At 42.1% G+C, this 17,365-nt stretch overlaps 2 protein-coding genes across 5 annotated transcripts in view; one reads left to right on the plus strand and one right to left on the minus strand.

Annotated features, from left to right (window-relative positions):
* Window positions 1-14,037, minus strand: part of NAA15 (N-alpha-acetyltransferase 15, NatA auxiliary subunit) — a 37,699-nt gene extending 23,662 nt beyond the window's left edge. The window contains exon 1 of one of the 2 annotated variants that reach the window (XM_039696054.1): window positions 13,866-14,037. In XM_039696054.1, the coding sequence (XP_039551988.1) occupies window positions 13,866-13,919 (54 nt within the window). In that variant the 5' untranslated portion in view covers window positions 13,920-14,037. The remainder of the gene's footprint in view (window positions 1-13,865) is intronic. The other variant, XM_039696055.1, reaches the window with a different exon arrangement.
* A 72-nt stretch (window positions 14,038-14,109) lies between these two features.
* On the plus strand, window positions 14,110-16,782 carry NDUFC1 (NADH:ubiquinone oxidoreductase subunit C1). Of its 3 annotated transcripts, none has more exons than XM_039696058.1 (4): window positions 14,110-14,243; window positions 14,850-14,953; window positions 15,767-15,849; window positions 16,605-16,782. In XM_039696058.1, coding segments are annotated over exons 1-4 (255 nt in total). In that variant the 5' UTR covers window positions 14,110-14,176; the 3' UTR covers window positions 16,606-16,782. The 3 variants fall into 3 exon arrangements, with proteins under 3 accessions (XP_039551992.1, XP_039551993.1, XP_039551991.1); XM_039696057.1 differs by having other exon boundaries at window positions 14,129-14,261; XM_039696059.1 differs by lacking the exon at window positions 16,605-16,782 and having other exon boundaries at window positions 15,767-15,850.
* The last annotated feature ends 583 nt before the right edge of the window (window positions 16,783-17,365 follow it).

Genomic DNA, 17,365 nt, shown 5'->3' on the forward strand with positions numbered 1-17,365 from the left:
TATAGTAACATTATCTTGCCATACTGGAAATTTAAACATTCCTCTACTGTATTCTCAGTCCAACTGTTTTGTCTGAGTCTCATTCATTATGCAAGGTGACCCAATGCACAACAGCACACAGCATGACCTTTGAAAACCAGTTTTAGTATTTTATTTATGTAAATATGCTTCTTGTTCTCATATTTAAATATAAGCCAAAAGAAATAACATTATAAACACCAATTCATGCACTTTAGGTCACCTCTTACATTTCATTTTTTTGTAATGAAATAAACATTTATGAGCCCAGGAGTACATGAGCACACACTGACTGAGCACCAGCCCAAATCCTATTAATCCTGTTATTAATTACAAAGTCATTCATAACAGGACATCACTGACTCTGGCTGATCCATTCTGGTGGCAGGATGGCAGACAGGGGTGTAAAAACTGGGTACAGCTCAGAGTTTTCAAGTTCTTGTCAATAAGTTGTTGCTCAGGATTCCATCTTTCCTCACACTGCTCCAAAGTAATTATCCAAGAGCATTCATAAGCACATATGGACACCATGTGTCCTCAAACCACTCTCAACAAAAATATTTAGGAAAGGCAGACCCAAGAGGTCTTCCCTTCAAGCAGAAGGTTCTAAAAATAAAACTTTAAAAAGTTACATGAATGTTAGGGGAAATGCTTAAAAAGAAAATGGCATATTTACAACTTCTGTGTTTTATGCTGCTCTTCTTAATGAAAGATACTGTTTAGTGTCTGGTTTTCTCTTGGAAATACCAACAATTAATTTCAAAGGTGTAAAAAAAAAGACAAAACACTAAGTGCATGTGTTATTTTCTAATATTAAAGTCATACAGATGACATAATATGACTGAAGACCAAGATGCATCACACCTATCTTGCTCCCCCTACACTGTCACTACCCTTAGGAGAAAGGAAATTGCTTGCATGGAAACCGAAGGAGAGGAAGATGCTCAGAGAGAGCAAACAAGATTACTCAGGGAGGAACAGATCAACAAAAGAATTAGAATGTTTTTAACTTGAGCAGACCTTCAAAGGCTATCTAGTTCCACCCACCCCCAAGGGCAGAAACACCTTTCACTACACCATGCTATCCAAAACCCCATCCAACCCTGACTCTGAACACTTCCAAAAGACAACTCCCTCTGTTCACCAAGGACAGGAAAAGTCAGCACTGCAAAAGAACATTTTAAGGGTTTGGTAAGAGGAAATCTGTACAGGCAACTTTTCCCCCCACCCCTCCACATTAAACTTGACTGGGTACTCCTTACACCTTCCAGTCATTATCAGCTTTCAAGTACCTGGCTGAGTCACTATAATCAGCCAAGCAGTCAGAGCTGACAGACTTTTTCTTTTTTTTTTAATTGAAACCGTAAGTCATAAATGTTACCAGCCAGGTCTCCTCCCTGAAAAGTAGGGCTGCTGCTTGCCCCCACCCAGGTAGTTGTGAAAGCAGCAGAACCTGTCACAGAAGTGGTGCAGCCACAGGAACTGAAGAACATGTCTGCAGTATAACTAAGGCACTGTCACAAGCAGATGGGGCACTTTGGGGTTTTGCAGTCTGGCTTTGGGTACAGCTTGCTCAGATGCTGGCTGTGAATGTGACATCTTATCACTAAATGGTTCCTTTTAATGTACTCTAACAACCAGGCTCTTACCTTGAAATTTAAGCAAAATCATATGGGATATATACTAGAGACAGGAAATATTTGCACATAAAAACGTCTAGGGTAGTACAGAGCTTATAATGCAAGGTAATTTGGAACAGAGCAAACTCACCAAAAATTGCAACAAATTCTTCCTTTAGGCTTCATGGAGGAAAGATTTACAAGTTTATATCCCCTTACGTCTCATAACCCAGAAAGGTTCTCATAACCAAGAAACTACTTGGATAGGGCCAACAAATCATCAGGAAACAATCAGGATATACTTTTATCTCCAGAATATAGCTCTGTTCATAGACATAGCTGTGTATATTCCTCAGTGAAGCATCAAAGGTCTCCTTTGACAGGTTAAGTTCTAGATCAAGACAAATTGGAATGATTTCCTGTATACAATTGCACCAAGTTTTCTAGTTAATACTTCCAAGCTTATTTCATTCTGTTAATGCAAACACTTCAAACGGTGGTTTTTTATGAGCTTCCTTATTCCATATATGTGTTCTATGAGCACACTGTATGTTCTGACAATGGAAGGAAGGGAACAAATGAAATTGAGGTCACATTTAGTTGTTCAGGAAAGAAGAGACTGTTTCCTCATAGTGGGCCCAACAGCATATTGAGATTCCCCTGCCTGAAGCTGTGCACGTACTTAACTCATCCTCCAGAGAGATTATGGACTAACAAGCTTGAATTAAAGTGTGAATGAGACAGAAGGAAGCCAGGATAGAAGCATATGCAACCATGGCTGGTACAAACATCAGTGAACCTATAGTTTCAAGGAACAGACAATTCAAACAAAAATCTTGTAACAAAAAGGAGACAGAAAATATATACACAGCCTGGGAAAGAAGATCCTTAAGCAAGTACATAGTTTCTGAGTAAGAGAAGAAAAAAGAATGAGCAATTTAAATTTAAAAAAAGAAAAAAATCACAGAAGCAGGAATGGTGACATGTCAAGTGTTCTTGGGACATAAAGATACAGGCTTTGTGGAAACAGGAATTTTATTCATCTGGGTAACTTGTGTCCTCCCAGATGAATAGCTTGCAGCAGTCATTCCCAGAGCTCCAGCCCTTGCTTTAGGACAGATGTTCTGCAGAAGTAACCCATTTCTCTGATCCAGAGATGGCTAGAAGAGCACAGTTGCCTGCACTAAGCTAAATTCCTGCACATATAAACTTCAAAGCCAGCAAGGGAGAGTGTGCTTGTGATGCTTGACAGACAAGTGTTGCAGCTACAGCTTGTGACATCATGCAATGAGAAAACATAAAAGCTAAACTTTAAAAGAGTAAGGTTAAGAAGGCTAATGCTTCAGAAGAACAGAATCTGACTCTACATCAGTAGAATCTATTACACATTTCCTGCCCTTCAAAGTTTTTAGTTTAATAAGTTACCAGATCTTTTAAGACATCTAGCAAGCTTTTCTATACATGCTGTGGCCAGAATTACAACCTATCCTAAACACACCAAATTCTTTTTATATCCCTTAACTAATTTTCTATCTTTATAGCAAGGAAATAACACCTGCTTTAATACAATTGTACCAAGAATTAGTAAGATGAGGCAGGCAAAGTATGACTCCTTCAAAATCATGCAAGACTATAGGAGGTGACCATTTGCACATACATTGCTTCCCCCACCACCAAGTATTTATTCAATGGAGCAGAATGCACGGCAATTACAAGACAGACTAATATGGAAATTTTAAGGAACAGAGATGGCCCATATTCTCTAGAATTCAAAGTCTGAGGTGGAAGCAGGGCTTGTATTCTGATGTTCTCTAAATTGTATTAAGGCATCTGTGCAGACTCAGTCTCTGGCCAGCAGATGCCTTACACAGGCACATGGCTCACCCTGTCAAATGTGAATAAATCCCTTCACATTCTTCTCTGGTGGATGCCATGAAGAAAGGTGAAAAGACTCCCACTATTTACAGCTTGCCTACATCTAGTCATAGCTCATGGCTACATGGAGTTTGCTCCCCCTTGCCCCGGCTTTCCATTTTTGAATCTTCTCCCATCTACTCTCTAAATCTTTTTGCCAAACCTACAAATAGTGAACACTGACATGGATTCTTGAACAAGGTAACCACAAGTTTGTTATGGGCCATGCTAGTGATTACAGTAGCACTAAGAGCTGCTTACAGTAGCAGAAATTACTTTTATCCAAACTTAATTCAGCACCGTTTTCTTTGTATACAGTATAAACAAATACATTGTCACAAGAGCATTTTAGAGATCTTATATTTTTGAAATTTACACAACTAGGCTCTCTAATTGTTTGCTACTGTGTTAGGTTAACACCATCTGGCTTTTAGTGGTGGAAACTTCTCCTATATCCAGCAGAGCCAATTCATAAAGGCTCTGACGACTGACATACTGGCTGGCCCAATTAGAGAGGTCAGCAACATCACTGTGATGACATTTAAGAAGGAAAAAAGGAACTATTCCTCTTTCTTCTTCTCCTTGGAGGGGCAGTGGAGAGGGCCTCTGGGCTCCTTCCTAGCGTGGCTGCCAGGGTTATGCCACCAGGGCCCATTTCAGTGCAAGAGCGCTCAGGGCAGCTGGGAGCTGCACAGCTGAGATTAGTGCGGCCTAATGTGGCGGTCACTGCTGTCTCAGCATGGCTCACAATGAACTTTATTTGCTTTTGGCCAGAAGGGCAGAAGTGGCAGCAGCAGCTCTTCCTTCTCAGCACCCCGCATGAGGAGAGGTGTTGGTGTGACTGACATGGTGCCAGTGGGGGCCATGTGAGGATCAGCAGTGAAAGGCATGGCGAGCAGTTCCCTGATCAGAGCCCGGATGAGATCAACCTTTCAGCACTGCAGAGCTCTATAAAAACCTTTCAATTGATACAACTCGAGAATAAATGAACCTGCAAACACCAATTCTCTCCTGAGTTAGAGAAAAGGAAAAGGTGAAGACACATGAAGAGCACAACATGGTGACACTAAGGCTGGTGCAAAAGAGGGAAGGGGAGGAGAAGGTGCTGCGGACATCAGCGCTGAAATTCTTCTGCAAGCCATGATGAGGACTACAATAGAACAAACTGTTTCCCTGTAATTCATTAACTGCATGGGGGGATGCAGAATTCACTGGCAGCCTGTGCAAAAAAGGTGCTTGCACTGGCGTATGTGGATGCCGAAAAGCTGTGATCTGGTGAGAGGCCTGAACAGAGAGAAAGAGCCCTTGTTTCTAGAGATAGAGGAAGAAGACCCTTGCTTTTATACTAGAACAACTCATCCTTAAAAGAGTGCACCCCATGAACCAAATGGCCCATGGAAAAACAGTTGGAAGACGGCTTTGCCCATGGGAGGGACTTAAGTTGCAGCAGGTTTGGGTGGGACTGCTACTTGTGAAAATTAGAACCACATGGGAAGAGTGCACAGAGAACTGTCTCCTGTGGGAAGGGCCTCATGGCATAGCAAAAGAGACTCCTGTCCCTCAGCAAGCTGAAGAAAGATTGTTTAGGTGACAAACTGACTAAAAACCCCATGTTTTGTCTCCCTGCACCGTCAGTAGGAAGGAAAGAAGGGCTGGAGGAGGAAAAAGGTGTTCTAAAGGTTTTAGGTCTCATTATAGTCTTTTAAGTCTGTTAAAATTTTTTTTTTTTTGTATTTATATCTTTTTACGTTTTATGACTGTTTTGACCTTAAAATGCTTCTTCCCAATCCTTACCTCAACTCATGAACTCCTTTTAAATTGTTCTTTCTCCCTCCTCTGCTCAACTATAGCAGAGGAGAATGAGTGAATGGTTTTTCGTGAGTGCAGTGGTGTTTGGCCAGCATCAAACCCTCCACAGCTACCTATAAGCAGGCAGTGTATTTTACCTCCCAAGTAGTTCTTTCCTCTCAAGACAGACATTTTAATGGTCAAATACACGTGTTTCCAACTAAAACTAAAGGATATTAGTCAAGTGCAGCATTCCAACATGCAGGTATGTCCCTCAGGATCAAATATACAGCACACAGCAGAGTGGACTCTGCCATTTATACCTGAAATATTTTGCACATATTCAGAAATGCAAATCCTCTTTTATCACAAAGCAGTCTTCACATCCTGCAAACATTTAGAAACTAAGGTAAATAAGTTAATAGCCATCCAGACTCAAATGTGTTACTTATAAGACATTTTACAATAACTACACTGCAGACTGAAGTGTGTTGCCTGTTCAGTAACATCAATAGCTAAGATCAGCTCAACCTCAGCATAACACCAGGTGTGACCATGAGCCTGATTAGAAGCTTCACAGTGAATCTACACTGCCACTAAATACCACTCACCCTACACAAAGAATCACCTCAATCACAACAAAGTAGAAAACTCCCTTTCAAGCAGGGACACATGGGAATCAATACATAGGTACAACCTAACTGATTCAAGAGTGTTTTAAAACTGATTTGCAGCAGTAAAACAAAAACTCTCACAGGAGTCTACCCAGCCTGGATTTTGCAGCTGATTAAACAGGTGAGAAGCAGACCCAAAAGTGTTTCATGAGCAAGATGAAGACAGTCACAGAAGACCAACATAAAGGAGAAACCACCTTTGTTGTTTCACCTGGAAGCATGCAAGACTAGTGGCTTTTCCTCAAGAGTAATTATCAAAGACAAGAAGGTATCATCCGCTCCCCAAGCTCACAAGTGGGAGCACTGGGGCATTATTGACTGCTTTCTTTTTATTCTTACTTGAATCAGCACAAGAAAGAGCAGTGTGAGAATCAAATTGATATAGCAGAACCAGGTGGGTGGGATGGGATCACATTACCAATCTATGCCCTTTGAAATTGAACAGAAACCAAAAATAGTGTGCAATTTCCATTAGAGACAATTTTAGAAAAAACAGTATGAAGAACTTTTAACTCTTTTTCTCTTCTAAAATTCTGTGTTGTACCAGGTCACACTTTTTACTCCAACCTAACACCCCATGTCTGCAACTGAATTGAAGTAAAATGAATGTAAACAACCTAATGCCCCAATACTTAAAAACCATCAACCCAAACCAACCAACCAAAAAGCCCCACCAAAACTCCCACAGGAAATCACTTCTCACCCAGAAATAATGCTGTAAAAGTAAGAATCCTAATTTAGTCAGTGCTGTGACAGACCAGCTGAAGAATATGATTTTCTTCACCAAATCAGTGTCAAAATTGAGATTAAGCCCCAAAAGACATCAAAGCTCCACAGTGAACTTCTCTGTAGTTCACTGTACAGCCCCTCTCCTTCAGCAGGTGACACAGCCAGTGTCATCGTCACAGGAAATATATTGCAGACTATTCCCCACCACATACAAGAGTTACCAGGACAGCTGATCTATACATGGGCACAGGGTGAACGTTTTACTTGCAAGTCCCCAGGAGGAAGTACAATGAAGAAGGGGCTGCTCAAACAAAACAACTCACATATTTGACACTGCTGTCCCCTTCCCTAGGGTTTTGAGGCTTGAGGGATCCATGGTGGAGAAGGAGTTAGATTAGATGACCTTCAAAAGTCCCTTCCAACCAAAATCATTCTATGATTCTACAACAGACCTTCTAACTACAGCAGTGTGCTCTTAGGGGACCCCCACAGTTTCTCCCAGTGGCAGTCATGGATGTACACTTGGAGCATGGCAACACTGGCAATTACGATGCTCTAAGATCTGTGGCAGCAGAAAGCACTGGAACCCCATGCCTTTTGCATTACCTAAGGTGTGCACTTATACTGCAGGATATGCACATCTGCCACTCTGATTCTATCTGTTTCTTCCAGCACAGTTCAGAGGCAGCACTTACCAGACAATAAATTCAGGTGCTCGGCAGCTCAAGGCTGTTTTCCAGCACAATTCCTCTCTCTACAGGTAGACGATATCAGGTCAAGTCACTAAGGTGCACTAATTCAAGTTAAATGTAGTAAAGAAGATGCTGAAAGCTGGAAGCATTAGGAGCTACTACTCACCAAGAATTAGTGGATTCTTGGAGCACTAACCATATCAAACAGCACAGCAGCTCCAGGCAAAAGATATTCCACACCAATTCAATTTCATTACAAACACAAGATGTATAAACCCAAGGACTGAAGAAACCACAAAAATCTTGCAGCTGTGTTAATGCTAAAAAGCTCTGAAGCAAACTGGCATAGTTTTCTGCTGTCAAATTGAAACAAACTATCCTCTTTCACTGCTCTGAAGTGTTAATTAATTGAATTGTTCAGTGTAACAAACAGCTTCAACAATTGCCTGGCTCAAGGGATTAACAAATCCTCCTCTTCACAGCATGCTTACCTTTTGGAAGTCACTGACATCTTCCTAACTATCAATGTTTGGTAGCATACAACCAGAGGAACAGAAAAAAGTTGAAATTCAAATTATTTAGAAAGAATCTAAGAAATATGTGTACCTTTTAATTTAATACTAAGGCAGAAAAAAAAAATCTATGCTATGTCTATGCTTTTGAATTGGTCTCATTCCCATATTTCAGAAAATTTAGCTGGAAACGGGCTGACAAATAGTTAACTACAGCTCTTCTAGGAGACTAGAAATCCCCACTTACTGAAGACAGACTTGCTGAAAAAGCCCAAAATCAGTTCTGTTAGCCTGTACTTGCTTACATTAATCTCTTCTTGGGGAGAATCACCATGAATTTGGCCCTGTCAACTAAAATACGCTGACTTCTGTTCATGACCCTGGAACCCCTGCATTCAGGCTTCACCCCTGAGCTCATCAAGAAACTGACTGTGCCTCACAAGAGATCCAGAATGCACAGGATATGTTTGGTTTTTAATGATCATCTGAAACAACAAAGAGTATCAAATTCCAAGATCTGGCATAAAAATGTCTAAAGGAGCCTTGTTTGCTCTGGACTCAGACCTGAGGTGAAGCATCCATGTATCCTTCAAAATAATCCAAGATACATGGTGAGGCTACTGACACTTTCTACCTATGCAGAAATCTCTACACCTAGAGTACTCCTCACCCTTAGCACTGAGGTATGCAAGATGAGATCTGGCAGCACTGAGCAAGGAGAAATAGTTAAATGGGTCTATTAAGATAAGAAAGGTTGTTCTTCAACATTACAAAGTTTGCTAACTTCATTCTGTGGTATCACATAAGTAAACAGAAATCCCTGTAACAAGTCTCAATGACCTCACTTTTACGGGTGGCAATGAATAATTGTTAATTCTCCCTAAATCCCCTATCAGCAAAATCAGAAAATGTGTAATTCCTTACGCCCACTTCTGTTGCATTGACACAGTGCTGTTGCAGACAAGAGATTTAAACCAGAGACATCCAGATAAAGGCCAATCAACAAAATCTCATTAAGAAAACCTTTCAAAAACAGAAATAAACACAGCTTCATCTAATTCTAACCAAAATAAAGGGTAGTAGCATATAAATAATTAGCTCCCTCGCCCAATTAAAACGACTTCAGTTTCAGTTGAGTATCTATAGCCTTAACAATGTAAGATTGACTATAATCTTACAACTAAAGATGTTTTTGTTAATGAGTCTTATATTTTCACCAGTGAAACAGGTAAAATTATGCTGCTCCTCAGAAATTTACAGCAGTGAATCATGTTTCTACATTTTCTGACAGCTCCAGTGACAAAAAATGGCCTAATTTCATGAACAGGCTTTAGTAACATGTATTGCTCAAGTGAATCCTCAATGGCATCCTAAAGTCTCAAACAGTAATAAATTTCTTAAGCAGCTTTGAGAAACAGTTCTGAAAAACAAGATCAGTGATTCTGCTTAAAGCAGCAAGTCTATCCTACACTTCCATTCCAATGTTTCTGCCAATGTATCATTTCTCTTCCTACTACTACTGACCAAGCAGGGTATTCCCTTTGGCAAAGAAAAACAAAGTAATTGACATCTCAACAGACAAGCAATTGGAAGAGCCGCGTTAGCAATTCCGTATTTCAACAGACAGTATATGGTAAAATACCAGTGGTGTGTATTGTTTACTGATTACTGTACAGCCATGCAAATGCAACAATGACTGCAAACACGCTAATTTACTTGGTTACTGATAAAAGTGAAATTTTGGCAATCAAGTCTTTAATCTTGAATTAGGATGACTTAAGAAGAGATTTCCAAGTCTTGTCACCTCAGCAATCTTAAAGTTAGCACCTGAATTTCTATGACAGAACAATATTTCTATAGGACTCATGCTGATGAAAGCACTAGTGAAGGAGAAGCACTGGTTTGTCCAGTTTCAAAGTGCAGGGACAGGGAGCAGATTCTGGAATGAAGAAACAGGAAGGTGGCCCAGCATGAAGGACTTGGCATATTTACAGCAGAGGCACGGAAGAGAGGTTGTTCAACAGGCTTTTTATCACCAGGAAGTTCCCACATCACTTAGTGGAGCACTTGTCAAAGCCAGCACGGAAAAGAAGACCACCAGCTCAAAGACAATGCCCTCAAGGACTACAATGCTGAGGTAAAAATGACCAAGTGAAGGGGAGATGTCCCCGTCCCACAGCAGACACCCTGCTTACTGCAGTGCCCCACTGGAGCACACGGGTTCTGGCCATGCACAACACCTAAGGAAACTAACAGAGATGAAAGATGAGTAGCTTTCATATATCAAAATGGCCATGGCTAATCCCCAGTCCTGAACAGGGAAACTCTGATCTTCACACAATGCAACACACACCAGCTCAGACCAGTACGGCATCTCCTTCCTTAGTACATTACTTCTACAGCACCAAATAGAATTCTGAGACAGTGGAAATGTTTAAACAAGGATTGAACACGCTCATGCAGCTGCATTGCTTGTTTCCAACATAAAATACGACCTTGCACTTCTGAAATACTTGGACTTTTTTCCTCTTTGCTCATTAAAGGCTAAGCTCACTATGCATGAAAAATACCTGCACCACCTTAGTCTGTCAGAACTCCAAGAACTTCATCCTGATGTTTCAAGAAATTGAAAAAACTCTTCCACAAAATATATGGCACCCCTAACAGCTCTATATTTAATTTTTCTTCAAAACATTTTCAATAAATATATTTAATTTCTACATCCAAAGAAAACGTAATTGAGTATTATCTTTGGGATTTGTGAAATAAAACTGAACATCGTTGATGAACTGTACCTGACCAGATACAGCAGATTAATAATTTGGCAAAATTCCAGGTAGGGTTAAGGAATGTTCATCAGTTATATTTAATTAAAATCAGTCAGTCTTACTTCCTACAACTGCTAGTTCTACAGTTGATACTAAGGGAGGTGAGGGGAGAAGGAAATGGAGTACACTACATTTTCCATTACTTCATAGTGCATCCAGCCTTCGGTGTACCAAAATGCCAACTTAACTATTACTGTGCTCTGTTTACTATTCTACCCTTTCCCCTGCCTCCACCTGAATTCTTCTCCAGTAATTTCTGGACTGCCTAGAAATTATGTGTTCAAAAGAATCATAAAGACTCAATTACTTTAGATGTTCAAATGTTGAGATCCACTTTTGCTCTAAATTCCTTAGAATCTCTGAGCAGTAGAACATCTACTTGTAGACCTAATAGCAAATAGTTAAAACTATAAAAGCTAAATGAGCTAGACACTTTTTTTTAAAATGGAAGTGCAAGTATAAGGAGAACAGTGATTGCTAATCCTGTGGGTGGTTTTTTTTTCAAGCTAATCACACAGATCTCTTTCCTGCTGTACTACAGAAACTCTGAATTGTAAAATGTCTTTCAAATGGAAAAATGTTTCTATTAGAAACTCTACATGCCTGTAAACTCACTGGAAGAGGTTAGTCTAGTTACAGTGTGTTGAACACTCAAACACAAAGTGTACACACTTCTGAACTCAGAATTTGTCAGATAAGTGGAAATGCTGGCTTGTGAGCAAACCCACACACATGAGAAAGGTACTGACGACCCAAGATGCTTACTACTGAACAAACAAAACAACCAAACTCTAAAAGCTAATTATTGCCCTTTGCTATGCAAAGCTGGGCAGGTTGGTAACATTCGTGTAACAGGTATACATCTTAAAAAAAATAAATCCACGGGAATTGAAAACACACAACACACACAAAACAGATTGAAAACAAAACCCCACCTTTATGCTTCACTTGCAAAACCACAAGGCAGTTAGCCACTTAGCTCCTGTGTTTATCATCTCAATGAAATTCAGAATGGGAATGGGTTTATACTTGTGTTAACAGCCTGTGTATCAGCAAATTACGTATCTGTAAGGTATTGCATCCTTTCAGTAACTTGGGCCAGTTCCCAAATCATCTGTTGAAAAAACCTCATCCAGGCATGCTGAACAAGACACATGGCCTGGCTGGGCCAGGAGGCAGCATGGGCTTACCCAGGACCACCTCACTCCTGGCAGGGGGCTCAGAGCTGCACAGGCAGACCTCAACTCCTCCTACTGTTCAGCTTCCCACAGAACACTACAAGAGGTGGCAGAGGATGATGTGCTACAGTCTCCAGAAAAGATGTGCAGAATGAGGAGAGGCTGCAGGATGACAGAGGTGTGAAGGGAAGAGTGAAGGCACAGAAGGGAAGTAAGTTTTCTTATGGCCTGCACTTAGGACTTCCTAAAAGATGTCTCGCTAATTCAAGTCAAACACATAACCAAAACTCCACAAAGCAGGGTCATTATCTGTAACAGGGCATACGAGTAGTTCATTAGCAAAATTTTCAGTGTGATGAAAACCAGCTTTGAGCCTTTCCTATTCACCATGTGTTATAAAGACACCACATCACAAGGCAGTCTTAAATACCAGACTACACATCTGTCTCACAGGCTCATCCCTGTGAGACACAGGAAAAGATCACAGCGACACAACAGCTTTTAGCCTATCCAGATACCTCAAACTCCACATTTTTTATTAAAGATCTTCAGTTTAAAAAAAGTGTACAGTAATCTGCTTCCACTGGGGCACACCTTTTCTAGTCTGAATCAAGTTATGAATGCAAGTCTGCTGAGCCAGCACTTTCTCCAAAGACACTTTTTCCTTATATGTTCCTGCCCTCCACACAAAAACTCAGACACATCTAAGCAACGTGAAAAATTTAAAAAAAAAAAAAAGGAAAGAAACAAAAAACCAACCAAACCCACTCAGATTTAAACACGGACAAGCTCCTTGATTCAGTGTGCCCTGTAATCACACAAACCATGCTCAATGCAAAGGAGGATAGGTCACTGAGCAGCAAGGACAGATCTTTCCCAGCCCCTAACACTGGAAAACTACATACTCAGTACAAGGTTACACCAACCCAAAAGCATAAAAAAAATCTTTCAAAGCAGAAATCAGATTTATAGTTCATCATATTTACTTTTTAACCATAACTGAAACAACATGTCTCATGGTCACATGCCTGTGCATAGGGCTTTCTAGTTCTACATGCTCCATTTTTGTAAAATATTTTGGAAACAGAAGTGACAGAAGACTGTACACATCCCTCCCACTTAAGCGGCAGGAGTTTACAGACCCTTAAGAGTGCTGTTGCTCCAAGAGGACAACAGTACTCCTCTTACTTCTGATCTTTGGAATGACTCAAAATAGTAGCGTCTCTTTCAAAGACAACATGAGATTTTTAGACAAAACCAACTTCTTCTGAGAGTAAACAGCTTAATCTAGATAGAGAATCTTCTAAATAAATCTACTGAAGTTGCTCACTAACAAACTTAAGACACTTCCAACTCTCCCCAAGTCCTTAGAAACACAACGTTCCTGCAACGCCGCACGAAAGTTGAAACAAGTTCCTTAAGATGTAGCTGAATGGGGCCCACTTTGTTGGTATTTGGACTGCAGACCATCTTAAACTCATTCTGAAAACCAGGCTTCTCGCCTAACATTGGATGTTCTCTCATCCAGCTGCCACCCAGCAAATTCGACGGACAAATTTCCCCACGAGCTGGCTGCAAATTAAACTTCGGGGAGACTTCAAAAACCATCATCCTTGTCCACTTCCTCCTTCGAAAGCCATCTTCTCACCCGCCAACAAGCGCGGCTATTGCCTACAGCAAACCAGCGAGTTATAAAAGAAAAAGAAGGGAGAAAAAAAAAAAAGCGAGCCCGGGGTGGGCGATTGGGCAGGACAGCGGCTGCCACCGATGAATGGAGCGGCCGCGGGGCATTCCGCGGAGCGCGGCCGGCCAGGGGCGGCGGGGCCGGCGGGACGGGGCGCGCGGCTCGGGCGACGAGCCGGGGCCTCCTCGACCCGCTCCCCGCAGCCCGGGCCTCCCGCCCCGCCACTCACCAGGATGCGCTTGAAGAGCGCGTTCTCCTTGGGCGGCAGGCTCACCGACGGCATCCTCCCCGCCGCCGGCTCCAGCGCCGCCGAGGGGCTCCGAGAAGGAGAGACTGAGTGGGCGGGCGGGCGGGCTACGTCCCGTCTCCGCCGCTGGGCCGCCGCAAGGCTGCCGCGGCGGGCGGGGGAGAGCGGGCAGCCATGGGGTCGCGCAGGATCTGCCCGGTCTGGCGCGGCGGAGCTCACCCGCCCGGGCGTCGGGGCGCGGGCGGGGCGGGGTGGTCCCACCCCCGCAGGCGGAGCCGCGTCCGGTCGACAAGATGGCGGCGGGCCTGAGGGCGCTGCGGCGCTGGGGGTTGGTGACAGCAGCACCACGACCCAGCCTTGGTGAGCGGCGGTGGCGGGGTGAGAGCCCCCTCGGGGTGGGCTTTGCCCCGGCCCGGCCCGGCCCGGCCTGGTCAGGCCGCCGCGTCCCCGCCAGCCAGTCCGCCTCTGGCGCTAGGGGAAGCTTCGGTGGTAGCTTTTCTCCTTTTGCTGTTTTTAATTCAATCCCATTAGTTGTTTTTTAGTCTTTTATTTATCTGTTTTAAGCTGGTGTTGCTTCCAGGCCGGGGTGAGGGCTTACCGTGTCTCGCCGTGCTGGAGGTGCCGGCCCCTTCGCTGAAGGCCCGGGGCTGGGGCTTTGGGCAGGGGACAGCGAGAAGCATCCTTGTGGAGCAGAGGATGCGGGGGGAAATAGTCATTGTGCTGGGGAACAGGCAAAAAGCTCTGCTTTTGAGTTGTTGGCAGCCCTGCTGTCCTCTCTCGTGGGTCAGGGAGTGTATGCTGTGAGGATCCTACCGAGGGGTCGGCTGTAACAATGTTATGGAGACCATTTCGTCCTTGGATTCGTTTGTGGTTTGGTTGTTTTTCCTGACTGCATGAATATCAGTAAGTACTTGGTAGCCTAACCCTGAGGAATGTTAATGCACTTGTAATTTTGTGCCTTTTTAGCTTTCACTCGTTCTGCATCTGTTGTGAATAAAGTGAGTAATGCTCAACCAAACTGGCTGGGAGTTGGCTTGGCATTTGGCACCAGTGCTGCCTTGTGGGCTCTGGTAAGTGTTTTGATTTGGTTTTGTTGAACTTAACTATTCCTTAAAAATCGTGATAGTGATGTGAATGCAGTGACTGCAACCTACTGAGTTTACTGAGGTAATGGATGGTCATAGCAGGTGTCAGATTTGATTTTGTTCATTATTTATGTTTTCCTAGCTCTTATTTTAAGAAATGAACAACTTCTTAAGCTTCTTTCTGTTGAAAACTTAAAATATCCACAACAGAATTAATTCTTCAAGCCTGTTGCATTAATGCTTTGGCATTATTTTCCCCAAGGTCTTTCCCAAAGGAAAGAAGACCTACGGATGTGCCCAGATAACGTTGTGTTTATCAGACTACCAGTGCATTCTCTTCTCACTTTTCAGCTGGTTAAAGTGTCTTTAGCTGATTTCAACAGATGAAAACCCCTTTTTCCTGAGCAAAGTGCAGATGTAAGATACTCTCTGTTTCAGAGAACTGATAGACTATGGTGTTCTCAGGAAGAATTGTGCAGGCTCAACAGCACTCCCCGTGGTGACAGTGTTTTCAGAGTGGGATGGATTCCCTTTGGAGTTTCCCCTTTTCTGGGGGCAGTGAATTAATTGTCAGTGGGAGCCACCCCCGTGTGGTCACGAGAAAATGTTTGTCCTGTGAGGCATTGTTTTCACACCTTTTTCAGCTGTTAATTTAGATATGTTGTGTTCTGGACGGTCCCAGCTACATGCTGGTTTGCATTTTGGATAGCAGGTATTTTACATTCTGTATAACTCTCTTTGTTGTCTGGATGCAGCTGTGAATTGTACAGCTGTTTATAACATGCTGCTCTTTTATAGCTTGTCAAGCAGCATAATGAAGATGTAATGGAATATGAGAGAAGAAAACAAGCGAGAGAACATAAGTGTAGAGAATGTTCATAGTAAGTATGCACACACAAATGTTTTTTACTTAGCTGAACACAATTTCTGAAGATCTTTGACATCTTTTAGGAGATACTGAACTGACTTACAGTCTTCTTTTTTTCCTCAGTACTTTGCATTTCGGCTTTTGCTATTCTTTAAAATCATTCCCAGCTTTAAAATGATAAGGTGGCTGATCTGTATTTTCATATATTCTCTTGTGTGTGTATTCCCTCTCAGCTTTCTATCTTGAACATGCAAACTCTTAGAGAATAATACATCTCTTACAGTGTCTACAATAAATAAAGGTTGCAAATTGAATACCTTGTAAATGGTTCAGTGGCAAGGAAACAAGAGTGACTAATGATAGCTTATCTTTTCATCTTGTTTTTTTCTTTTAACGTGTATTCAGTGGGGTATGTTTTTTCTCAGTTTCACATCTATATCTGCATAAAAAATGATGTAAAGTCAATGCCTGTAGATGTGCACTATAGGGCAAAGTGTCCCTTTTCAATCATCATTTTCCCTTTTCAATATAAAAAACATAATTTGTGTTTCTGCCAGCTAAGAAGTCTTCGGGGATTATGGCCTCAGAGCAATTAATATGCCACATGAAAAAAATCCTTATACTGTAGAAAAACTTGTGGTGCTGTGGTTATTTTTCCCCATAAACATTCCTCTCCAAATAAAAAGGCGGGATGTTGTGAGATGTTTCTGGCCACTTTCATCACATCTATTTTTCTTATTGCTAAGAATGTTTTCTTTTCTTTCTTAGGCTGATGACATGGTCACAAAGAGATGTGCACTACAGGGCCGAGTGTAAGTGGTCGTTGTCCTAGGAATAAATGAGCACAGAAGAAGTAAAGAGTTACCTAATTGCTTGTATGTTCATACATTTCATGTGCATAATTAAAAATAAATTATAAAGTATAGAAGAAACCATTAATATTTCATTCTGCTGGTCTTGAAGTTGTTTTATGTTTTTATTTCCATTTAATAGTTTATCAGTCTTATTTTCAAAACTGTCTTTGCTATTCTGGAAGGTATATTACAAAATTAAACATCAGTTCAGGTTAAGTTCAGTAAATATTCCAGAAATGTAGTCTTGCTCTGCCATCACTTTCACTGCTAAATTTATAAAATGAGCAAATACAAGAATAGCATCTGTATAAATGCTAAAATATGCATTTTCCTGTGGGCATTTTGGGAAGTGGCCGTGCCTGAAAGGTGCCCACAGGGGATGAACTACACAGCCCGTGTCAGTCTTGGGTGTGAGCACTGCCTTGTGAACGCTTCTGCCCTCTCTGTGCATCAAGGTCAGTCAAGGACAAAGGCTGCGAAAAGGGCAGCATGGCAGACTCTGATGGCACTAGATGATCATTGAGGGAAGAAAGAAGCTCTGTATGGAGAAAGGAGGAGAAACAGGGCTAACAGTGTAGGTAGGACAAGGACAGCTGCCCAGGTCTGACGTGGAAGTGCCCATGGTTGTGACAGTCGGCATGGGGAGGGGACACCGAGAAGCTTTGATCCCAGAGC

Source organism: Passer montanus, unplaced genomic scaffold (genome assembly GCF_014805655.1).
Source record: "Passer montanus isolate IOZ18808 unplaced genomic scaffold, ASM1480565v1 scaffold95, whole genome shotgun sequence".
Classification (NCBI taxonomy): domain Eukaryota; kingdom Metazoa; phylum Chordata; class Aves; order Passeriformes; family Passeridae; genus Passer; species Passer montanus.